At 52.3% G+C, this 11,414-nt stretch overlaps 1 protein-coding gene across 8 annotated transcripts; it reads left to right on the top strand.

Moving 5' to 3' along the window:
• The first annotated feature begins 4,141 nt into the window (after nt 1-4,141).
• On the top strand, nt 4,142-11,164 carry LOC144335222 (uncharacterized). 8 transcript variants are annotated; one of them, XR_013405873.1, is made up of 3 exons: nt 4,142-4,706; nt 7,355-7,533; nt 8,102-9,978. XR_013405873.1 is itself a non-coding variant. In XM_077969694.1 (3 exons), exons 1-3 carry the CDS (start codon nt 4,473-4,475, stop codon nt 8,576-8,578), a joined length of 513 nt encoding a protein of 170 aa, XP_077825820.1. In that variant the 5' UTR covers nt 4,211-4,472; the 3' UTR covers nt 8,579-9,978. The 8 variants fall into 8 exon arrangements, 4 of the variants coding, with proteins under 4 accessions (XP_077825822.1, XP_077825820.1, XP_077825821.1 ...); XM_077969694.1 differs by having other exon boundaries at nt 4,211-4,706; nt 7,474-7,533; nt 8,360-9,978; XM_077969695.1 differs by having other exon boundaries at nt 4,227-4,706; nt 7,474-7,533.
• Nucleotides 11,165-11,414: the final 250 nt, after the last annotated feature.

Below are 11,414 nucleotides of genomic sequence, written 5' to 3'. Positions count from 1 at the left end.
CCAAGGGCAGTCACGGGCTTTTCATCAGCTACAGTGGGGTCTGGAGGCCCAGGCCTGTTAAGCCGGGTAGGGGCCTCTAGGGAGGGGCATCCCAGGGAGGGGGCTCTCTGGGGAGGGTGTGTGGTCACAGCCTCTCGGGCCCCACTTGCTGTCCTGTCTTAGCGTCCTTCTAATTCTCTTCCATCCAAGCAAGGGGGACCCCAGTCAGGCAGATCTGGACCCCAAACCTCTTCCTGGCTCAGAAATCCTGGACAGTTGTTCAGCCTGAAGCTCCTCTTCCTTTTCTGCAAAATGGGGTCGCAGTTCTCGTGAGAGTGAAACAGACAATGACGACGAAACACCAGGCCTGGTGCCTGACAGGTAGGAAGGACACAGGGCTCAAGCCAGGAGTCACTGGATACCGATCCCTGGCTGAGGAAGGAAAGGAGTGAGCCCGGACTCAGCCCTCCAGGTGTGAGCTGCAGCCCAGGTCCAGCAGCCTCCCAGGATCTAAAGCCGCTCAGCACCAGAGGGGAGCATCATCAGGCAAAACACAGGCCAGTTACATTTGAATGTCAGACACACAACAAATCGTCTTGTAGTATAAGTCTGTCTCAAGTTTGCATGGGAGGGTGTTATCTGAAATTCAGATTTAAATGGGTGTTTTACATTTTTATTTGCAAAATCTAGAAATCTTCACCAAAAGATGCTAAGGAACTGGAGTTTGAGTTGGGGTTTTGGTTTTTCTTTCTTTTCTTTTTCTTTTCTTTCTTTTTCTTTCTTTCTTTCTTCTTCTTTTTTTTTTTTTTTTTTTTTTTTTTTTTTTTGAGACAGAGTCTCACTCTGTTGCCCAGGTTGCAGTGCAATGGCGTGAACACAGCTCACTGCAGCCTCGATCTCCTGGGCTCAAGTGGTCCTCCTCCCTCAGCCTCCCATGGAGCTGGGACCACAGGTGCACACCACCATGACCAGCTAATTTTTTTTATTTCTTGTAGAGATGGAGTCTCACTTTGTTGCCCAGGCTGGTCTTAAACTCCTAGGCTCAAGTCATCCTCCCACCTCATCCTCCCAAAGTGCTGGGATTACAGGTGTGAGCCACTGCACCATGGGTTTTGTTTTTTCAAATCTCCTGATGAGAGGAGTCAAAAAATAAAAATACAAAGTTAAGTGAAAAGCAGAATATCATTATTTGTTTTTTGTTTTGTTTTTGAGAAGTCTCACTCTGTCACCCAGGCTGTAGTGCAGTGGCGCCATCTCGGCTTACTGAAACCTCTGCCTCCCACGCTCAAGCGATTCTCCAACCTCAGCCTTCCTAGTAGCGGGGACCACAGATGTGTGCCACCATGCATGGCTAATTTTTTGTATTTTTTGATAGAGATAGGGTTTCACCATGTTGCCCGGGCTGGTCTCAAACTCCTGAGCTCAAGTGATCCACCTGCCTTGGCCTCCCAAAGTGCTAGGATTACAGGTGTGAGCCACTGCAAGGGGCCTCATTACTTGTTTTTAAAATTTAATGTATTTAGTGTATTCACATAGAGAGAATGACCCAGATATAGACACCAACTAAGCCTGAGAGAGACAGAAGAAAGACTGGAAGGAAATCCCCAAAGGTTAACAGTGTCTATCTCTGTGTCATAAGATTATAGGTAATTGGCCTTTCTCTCTCTCTCTCTTTCTTTCTTTCTCTTTCTTTTTTCTTTCTCTTTCTCTCCCCTTCCTTCCTTCCTTCCTTCCTTCCTTCCTTCCTTCCTTCCTTCCTTCCTTCCTTCCTTCCTTCCTTCTTCCCCTCTCTCTCTCCCTTCCTTCCTTTTTGAATTTTCCAACATTTTCCAGTAAATATGTATTTCTTTATGATAAAAAATATATTTAAAAACCAATCACTAGGGGCCTGGTGCAGTGGCTCACACCTGTAATCCCAGCACTTTGGGAGGCCAAGGCAGTTGAATCACTTGAGCTCAGGAGTTTCAGCAGCCTGGGCAACATGGTGAAACCAAGTCTCAATGGAAAAAAAAAAATTAGCCAGGCATAGTGACGTGTGTCTGTAGTCACAGCTACTCAGTGGGAAGATCATTTGAGCCTGGGAGGTGGAGGCTGCAGTGAGCCGAGATCATGCCACAGCACTCCAACCTGGGTGACAGGGCAAGACCTTATCTTAAAAAAAAAAAAAAAAAATCAAAACAATCACTAACGTGGAAAATCTTGTTAAAATGTGGTTGCACGGTTCAGGAGTGGCCAAGTGAACCAAGGAAAGCCTCAGGCCTCGCCTCCTGTCCTTGCAGGGCCCCAGGAGGGCAGCTTCCCCAGCTGCACCCACGATTATCCTTTCTCTAGTGCATCTGAGGCAACGGCTTCAATAGTGCCTCAGAACTGAGCCCGGGTGGTGGTGACTTCAGGACCTTGGGAATGGGGAGAGCCCCCACTGTGCTTCCGGACCCAGCCCCACCTAGGTTATGCTTTTGAGTTCCTGCACTTGGTTTTGTTTTAATACCTTTCAGTTTCCTCCTCACTGTCAACTGTCCTGACTCCCTGCTATCTGTATGCCTGCCCCTAACAGCCATGCTCACTTCTACATCTCCCTTCTCATCCTCCGTGAACCAATAAAAAGGCCATGTGGTTCTTAAGATTGTGTGTGGGGCTGGGAGAAGGGGCTCACTCGTGTAATCCCAGAACTTTGGGAGGCTGGAGTGGACAAGTTACCTGAGATCAGGAGTTCGAGACTAACCTGACCAACATGAAGAAACCCCATCTCTACTAAAAATATACAAATTAAGCCAGGCATGGTGGCTCACACCTATAATTTCAGCACTTTGGGAGGCCGAGGCGGGTGGATCATGAGGTCAGGAGATTGAGACCATCCTGGCCAACATGGTGAAACCCCGTCTCTACTAAAATACAAAAAAAAAAAATTAGCCAGGTGTGGTGGTGAGCGCCTGTAGTCCCAGCTACTCAGGAGGCTGAGCCAGGGAATCACTTGAACCCGGGAGGCGGAAACTGCGGTGAGCTGAGATCATGCCACCACACTCCAGCCTGGTGACAGAGCGAGACTCCGTCTCAACAAAACAAAACAAAACACACAATTAGTTGGGTGTGGTGGTGCATGTCTGTAATCCCAGCTACTTGGGAAGCTTAGGCATGAGAATCGCTTAAACCTGGGAGGCGGAGTTTGCAGTGAGCTGAGATCATGCCACTGCACTCCAGCCTGGGCAATAGAGCAAGACTCTGTCAAAAAAAAAAAAAAGATGGTGTATGAAGCTGGAGGAAGTGGTTCTGAGTGACGACAGCACCATCGGTCAACCCAAGGGTGTACTTCACAATGCTTCTTGGCTACCTCGGATACTCTGTACGCCAGCGTCTCCTCTCCAGCCACGTTCTCCGTACTGCTGGGTAAGCGGATCTATCGAGAACATTTCTAGGTCCTGGCTCGGACTCTACATCTCTTAATACATACGACCAAATTCCACGACGATAAAAGAGCGTGGCTCTCCCCTTCTCCGCCGTCGCAGTGTGTGGTTGACCCCGTTTCTCGCCATGTCTTCTCCCAAGACTTCCAGGATTAAGCAATTCCTGGCCGAGAAACAAAAGCAAAATCGCTCCATTCCCCAGTGGATTCAGATGAAAACTGGTGATAAAATCAGGTACCACTGCAAAGGGAGACACTGGAGAAGAACCAAGCTGGGCCTATAAGGAAATGCACAGGAGACAGCACACCTATTTGTGCTGGGTCGAGGTCATGATCGTCTGACCATATCAAGATGAAAATGTCGCCACTATAGGCTGAATTCAGTAATAAATATGTATTTTATTTATTTATATATTTATATGTTTAAAATAAATATTTTGTTTAAAAAAAAAATACCGTCCGGGCATGGTGACTCATGCCTGTAATCCCAGCACTTTGGGAGGCTGAGACGGGCAGATCCTGAGATCAGGAGATTGAGACCATCCTGGCCAACACGGTGAAACCCCATCTGTACTAAAAATACAAAAAATTAGTGGGGCGTGGTGGCAGGCACCTGTAGCCCCAGCTACTCAGGAGGCTGAGGCAGGAGAATGGCGTGAACCCAGGAGGCAGAGCTTGAAGTGAGCTGAGATCACACTACACTCCAGTCTGGGCGATAGAGGGAGTCTCCGTCTCAAAAAAAAAAAAAAAAAAAAAAAAACAAAAAAAAAAAAACTGACACACCCCATGGCACTGGAGGCCTGGAACTTGAATGAAGGTCACAGGACAAAAGGACTGGAGGTGACCAAGGTAAAAAGATGTATCAGTCAGGGCTCAGGTGCAGAAAACAGAAGGCACTCTGGCTCCTTGTGGCAGAAATGAAATGAGAAGCTCACAAAAATCACTGGAAAAGCTGGAGAAGCAGGTTGCACTTCGAGCCTCCAAAATGGTTCCCAGGATGCCACCAAACTGGCCGGCCAAGATGCCATGCCTCTGCCACATCAGGACTGTGGGGCATCTGGGGACCATTAGCTCCAGAGCACCCAGTTGACCCATGGGTCAGCAAGAGGCCAGGACCTACCACACCTGCTGGATTCATCCTGGCCCAAAATTAGACAGCCCTCACCCTTCTTGTCAACACCCACGGAGCCAGCGATCGGCCTCCGGAACATGGCCCAGCACATCCACCACCAAGCCTGCCGAGGAGACATCGGGACCCTCTGCATCACTTCCCACGTCCCAGGCAAGGAAGTCCGAGAAATGCACCTTCCAGCCTTCTCCGCAGCAGGTAAGAGGGAAGGAGAGCTGTCAAGTGCCAGCCTATCCATCCCACAGGACAGAAACAGAATCAGACCACTCACCTGTTAGAAAATCTCCTTCAAGAGGCACTTGCACTGGGGACTCGCGGTGGGGATGGCCTGAGGCTGGCTCTAGAACCTGCTTGCTGTGTGGTCTTGGTCACGCCACTTTAGACTTGAGTCTTATATGAGATAATTGCAGTGCTTTGTAAAACTGTAACACGGGGAAGCCCCTGCCATCCCAGCAGTCACTCAATGCAAGCATCCTTTCCTTCCCTCTGCAATGGGTGTTGAAGCTGATTTTCAACCATAGCCTAACCAGGTTCCAGAGGGACAGGTGAGCCCCAGCTCAGAGAGTAGACCCAGGCCCCAGGGAGATGCCGCCCACAGATGGAATTGTCCTGGGTTGTAAAATTTGCAGGAATTTTGACAGCCAGTACTCTTCCTGTTGGCAGCCTAAAATTGGCCATGGTGGAAATATCCACATCATAGGAACTGCATAATGATACAAAGCAGGGCTTTTTGTCCCCATGCCCCAGAGCTATTAAACATTTACCAGCTTGCCATTGGTTAAGGCAATAGGATGGATGAAATTTCTGGAAGGCTGTGACTTGGTGGCTGTCCCCACTGGCTACACATGAGGATCGCCTGGGGAGCGCTAATCACATCCCAAAAGCGCAGACCCCACCCGAGGCGAATTGACGGAGAAGCTGGAGGAAGCAGAGGGATCAGGGCAGTAGCTATAGAGGGTGGAGAGGTCACAGGAGGAGACCTGCCAGCACATGTTTGCTTGTGAGTGGAAAGTCCTTTGCCTGGGAGGTGCAGAGAGAAGAGGCAAGGCTGATGTCCCTGAGTGAGCCAGGAGACAGCAGCTCCAGAGGCCACAGCAGCAGGAGGGAGGAGGCAGGGCAGAGCAAGGCAGGCTAGCAGGGAAGGTGCAATAGTCCTCACCAGGACACCTGTCGTTTTCTTTTTCTTTTTCTTTTTTTTTTTCTTGAGACAGAGTCTTGCTCTGTTGCCCAGGTTGGAGTCCAACAGAGCAATCTTGGCTCACTGCAACCTCCACCTCCCAGGTTCAAGCAATTCTCCTGGCACAGCCTCCCGAGTAGCTGGGATTACAGGCATCCACCACCATGCCCAGCTAATTTTCGTATTTTTTAGTAGAGACAGGGTTTCACCATGTTGGTCAGGCTGGTCTCAAACTCCTGACCTCAGGTGATCCACCTGCCTTAGCCTCCCAAAGTGCTGGGATTACAGGTGTGAGCCACCGCGCCTGGCTGACACCTATGGTTTTCAAAGAGGGGACAGTTTTGGCTGGAAGGGCTTGGGGGCTGTTGCATTCAGGTTGGTGCCCGCTGTGCCCTCCTCTGAGCTCCCTTGCATCAGAAGCCTCAAAGAAGCGATTCCTCTAATAGAACTTGTGACAGCGCAAGGCAGAGAAGTTCCACCCCCAGCTCAAGTCAAACAATGTGGGCGTTGTGCAGGAGGTCTTCCTGGCTTTATTATTTTTGGAAAAAAAAAAAAAACTATACATGGTGATTGTAAACTAAATTTATTTTTTATTTTATTTTATTTTTTGAGATGAAGTTTTCACTATTGTTGCCCAGGCTGGAGTACAGGGGCACAATCTCAGTTCACTGCAACCTCCGCCTCCTGGGTTCAAGCGATTCTCCTGCCTCAGCCTCCCAAGTAGCTGGGATTATAGGCACACGTCCCCACGCCTGGGTAATTTTTTTTTTTTTTTTTTTTTTTTTGCATTTTTAGTAGAGATGGGGTTTCACCATATTGGTCAGGCTGGTCTTGAACTCCTGACCTCAATTGATTCGCCCACCTCAGCCTCCCAAAGTACTGGAATTATAGGCGTGAGCCACCGCACCCTGCCAATTAACTAAATTTAAAATCACAAAAGAGGCCAGGCACAGTGGCTCATGCCTGTAATTCCAGCACTTTGGGAGGCCGAGGCAGGCAGATCACCTGAGGTCAGGAGTTCGAGACCAGCCTGGCCAACATGGTAAAACCTCATCTCTACTAAAAATACAAAAATCAGCCAGGCATGGTGGCAGGCACCTGTAATCTAGCTACTCGGGAGGCTGAGGCACGAGAATCGCTTGAACCTGGGAGGCAGAGGTTGCAGTGAGCCGAGGTCACACCACTGCACTCCAGCCTGGATGACAGAGTGAGACTCTGTCTCACATCAATAAATAAAATAAAATAAACCACAAAAGAGCAAAGGAAGAAAATAAAACTCATCAGACGCTACTGCCCAGAGGTGATGACAATGGAGTGAGCATGCCTCCACACGCCTCTGTGCAAACTCACACCTTCCAGAGTGTGATGGACCACCCTCCCTGCACGCTCAGCTCAAACCTCTCTGTCGGCATCCTGGGACTCCAAACAGGCAGGGAGAGGAGAAGGGGAGTTGGGCCACTTCCAGCTCATGTGAATGAACAGCAGGCTCTCAGCCCCTGGACACCAGCCAGGCCAAGCCCTTGTCCTGAGCCACTACTCTGTGTCCCCGGTGGCTGCTTGCAGGTCTTCACCAGGAATAGGGTTAGCATGGGGCAGCCTCAGTCTCTGCAGGGTCTGCCCTGGCTGGCCGAGCTTCCCTGCTGAGCAGCCATTCCTCCCTAATCTCCAGCCGACCCTGCGTGCAGCCCCAGCCTCCCCTAGAAACACTGCAAAATGACCTTGTCTTTGGCTTTTCTGAAAAGACCACAGCCAGGGTGAGCACCCTCTGAGACCCGCTTCTCCTCCCAGCACTCCAGAGCAAGGCACCTGATCTGCCCTCCTTCCTGCCAGCCTCTGCAGCTTTCCAAGGTAGACGCCCCCGCATCCAAACTCCTCGCACCCCGTTCCCTGTCATCTTCAATTCTTTTTATTCCAACTCTTGTCTCTTCTGTCCTGAAATACACACCTCTGCTTGACCCCTGCCGCCCTCCCGCCCAGCCCTTCACTCACCTCTCCTCTCTGACAGCCTGCGTGACATGACCAGGAGTCAGTCTTGCTGCCTGTGCATATATGTGTGCATGCGTGTATTCATGTGTGTGCCCATGTGCATACGTGTGTGTGCTGGTGTGTGTGTATTTATATGGGCATGCGTGTGTGTGTGTGCATGAATCCGACCCCAACCCTCCGTAACTTCTTGTCTGCTCTTTTCTGTCTATGAAACTTCTCTGTCCAAGTTCCCCTCCTCAGTCCCTGGGGCCTGTCTCCGACCCACCCTTGGGTCTCCCTGACCCTCCCCTCCTCCTTAAGCCTGCGTTTGTTAATGGCCTCTGGGACCGTCTCCCTGGCCTCCATCCATCTCTTCCACGGCTGCCCTTCCTCGGATATTCCCCCGGGAACTGCCCCGACCTTCTCTGCCCCCTTCCTCTGCTTTTTGCAGAGAGTGACCCAATCTACAGCTCCAGCACATTCCAGACTCCTAACAACAGCACCAAGCAGCAACAGGAAGTCCAAGGGCTTACTGTCCTCCCCAGACTCAGCCTCCTCGGGCTCTGGAGGTCAGCAACGTACGGCTGCCTCTACAGAGAGGAGCCTGGGATCCAGGACCACCCCCTACTGTGGCCAGGACTCCAGTGCAGGTGGCTTCTAACCACCTCATTCACAGCCTTCCCCTCTGGCCACGGCTGGCCGCCCACAGAGCATCCTCCTGGCTGTCCAGGCCACTGCAACCCCACCTGGTGACCTTTCAGCTCAGCCAGCGTCACCTCCTTCTGCCAGGCACGCTCTGCTCCCCGGCTGGCTCCCAGGGTCTGTGGCCGCTCGTCACGCCATCACGTCCACTCAGGTGTTGATGCTGCTGCAATCGCCTGCTCCCGTCTGCGTGCTCCTGTCCACCCCAGCCCCTGCTGCCGCCTAATCTCCCGAAAACACTGTCAAGAGTCGAGCACTGATTGCATCACTTGTCAAGTGTAGGTTTCAGCTCGGCTGTGATCCACGTCGGGCGAGCTCAAATAAATCCTTTGGAATTCTGAAGACCATCATCCCCGAAAATGTGTGTGTGCTCAGGGATTCTGGCTGCACAGCTGGATTTCAGGAACAGCCTGCTGAGGCTTGAAGGTGCCCCAAGAGCAGGGTCAGCTGGGGGGAGTCTCCTGTTGTTCACAGGGCCGGGCCCAGGGGAGGGGGCTGTATGAGTTCCTGGAGCTGCCGTCACAAGTAACCAAAACGAGGTGGTTTCAACAATGGAAATTTATTCTCTTGGGCTCCTGGAGGCCAGAGTCCAAAGTCCAGGTGGCAGCAGGGCCAGGCTCGCCTTGAGGATCTGGGGTCAAATCCTTCCTGCTTCTTGGGCTTCCAGCGGCTGCCGGCAACCTGTGGTGCACCTCAGCTGTGGCCACACCCCTCCCATCCCTTTCTCTGTGGCCACACCCCTCCCATCCCTTTCTCTGTGGCCACACCCCTCCCATCCCTTTCTCTGTGGCCACACCCCTCCCATCCCTTTCTCTGTCCACGTTTTTCTCTTTTTGTAAGGACACTAGTTTTGGCCAGGCGTGGTGGCTCACACCTGTAATCCCAACACTTTGGGAGACCGAGGCAGGTGGATCACCTCAGGTCAAGAGTTCGAGACTAGCCTGGCCATCATGGTGAAATCCTGTCTCTACTAAACATACAAAAATTAGCTGGGTGTGGTGGCGTGCACCTGTAGTCCCAGCTACTCGGGAGGCTGAGGCATGAGAATTGCTTGAACCTGGGAGGTGGAGGCTACAGTGAGCTGGGATCGCGCCACTGCACTCCAGCCTGGGTGACAGAGTAAGACTCGGTCTCAAAAAAAAAAAAAAAAAAAAGACATCGGTTATATTGAATTAAGGGTCTACCCTAATCCCGTATGACCTAATCTCAATTTGATTTTACATCTGCAAAGACCCTGTTTCTAAACAAGGTCACATTCTGAGGTCCTGGGTGGACATGAATGTGGGGGTAGGGGGCACTCTATTCAACCTCCCGGCACCATCCCAGCAACAGAATGACAAGGCATGCAGGAGCGGCCTGGAAAAGCCCCAGCAAAGCCAAGGGATGGGAGGATCCAGACGCTGGGGCTGGGGAGTGGGACTTGCTAAACATCACCGAAGGGAGGAGGAAGAGCAGGAAGAGAGGGACAGAGGGATGCAGACAAGAGGAGGAACAGCTAGGGTGGGTGGACACCCTGGAGCAGAGTCTGTGGCTGGTGGCAGGAGGTCAGAGCCACCAGGGCGTCCCTGCAGATGGCATGAGCCCCACCGGCCCCTGTCTCCACCTCAGAGGGATTTTGCATTCCAATTCCAGGCCTCTGCTGCAGCACGGAAGGCCCCACTCGCGGGGAGCCCCGGCTTTTCACATCTCACCGAGCAGCTGACGGCGCCGAGGCCGCCCCGGCTGGGCCGCCAGCTCCGGGAGACGCACATGCGCAGACCCGTCCTCAAGGACGCAGCCCCGTAATTACCCTCAGCCGCCAGAGCATGGTATCCACTTAAACGATAAACAGGCTCAGGCGGGAGGCCGCCCCGCCCGCCGCTCTGGTGGCAGGCCACAGACACCTCGGAGGGGCGGCCGCGGTCCCGCTGACATCAGCGGCTTCACTGCCTGTAACCAAAGCGTGGACAGGCACGAGGGAAGAAGCAGCCTCCCCCAGAGGAAACCCAAGCCCCAGCCGCGCCTGCCAGCCAGCCTGCCAGCCAGCCTCCAGGCCAGCGCTAAACTGCCGTCTCCTGGGATGGGAGCCTTTGCAGTGGCCCCTGACTAGCAGATGACACATTATTGATGTGACCTTCCAGATCCAGGGACCCAACTCCACAACCCCTCCAACCCTCCAGGTGCCTGCAAAGGCATCCCATCCCGCCTCTGACCTCCTTTTCTAAGTCCACCTGGGGAGGCCTCCCCGGGAGGCAGGCTGGAGACCACACTGTCTGCACTTTTTTGGGCCCAGATGAAGCCCCCTTGCCACGTCTGGTGCCAGGCTGGCCACACCGGGCACAGAAATGACCACATGACCACTGATACCAGGTCCAGCCACCGATGCTGCCTCAGGCCCCTACGACTGTGAGGGACACACCATAAAGCTCTAACCGGCCAAAGCCCAGAGGAATTTGCTCCACCTGGGATTTGAAAGTCACTCCTGCTGGAAGCGGGGGTCACGCCTGTAATCCCAGCACTTTGGGAGGCCGAGGCTGGCAGATCACGAGGTCAGGAGATCCAGACCATCCTGGCTAACACGGTGAAAAACCCCGTCTCTGCTAAAAATACAAAAAATTAGCCAGGCGTGGTGGCGGGCGCCTGTAGTCCCAGCTGCTCAGGAGGCTGAGGCGGGAGACTGGCGTGAACCCGGGAGGCGGAGCTTGCAGTGAGCCGAGATGGCCCACTGCACTCCAGCCCGGGTGACAGAGCCAGACTCCGTCTCAATTAAAAAAAAAAAAGTCACCTCATCCTGTCCCAGACGCTTACTGTCCACTGTGGGGGCCACGAGCCACACATGCCTATGGGGCCCCTGGAGTTTGGGAGTCCCAGCAGAGAGGAGCTGTTTAAGTACGAGATCCACACTGGATTTCCAAGACTTAGAACAACAGCAATGACAATGTAAATATTTCATGAATAATTTTTATACTCTTTTTTTAAATTATTATTGTTATACTTTAAGTTCTAGGGTACATGTGCATAACGTGCAGGTTTGTTACATATGTATACTTGTGCCATGTTGGTGTGCTGCACCCATCAACTCG

Source organism: Macaca mulatta, chromosome 16 (assembly GCF_049350105.2).
Source record: "Macaca mulatta isolate MMU2019108-1 chromosome 16, T2T-MMU8v2.0, whole genome shotgun sequence".
Taxonomy (NCBI): Eukaryota; Metazoa; Chordata; class Mammalia; order Primates; family Cercopithecidae; genus Macaca; species Macaca mulatta.
The sequence above is the reverse complement of the archived record's forward strand: the minus strand, read 5'-3'. Positions and strand labels throughout refer to the sequence as shown.

Excerpts from the sequence above, each read along its gene's own strand:
- LOC144335222 (XM_077969694.1), top strand. The coding sequence starts at position 4,473 with ATGGGTCAGCAAGAGGCCAGGACCTACCACACCTGCTGGATTCATCCT. Across the intron at positions 4,707-7,473 it reads TCCAGCCTTCTCCGCAGCAG|CACTCCAGAGCAAGGCACCT; the intron begins GTAAGAGGGAAG and ends TTCTCCTCCCAG. Across the intron at positions 7,534-8,359 it reads AGCCTCTGCAGCTTTCCAAG|AGCATCCTCCTGGCTGTCCA; the intron begins GTAGACGCCCCC and ends GGCCGCCCACAG.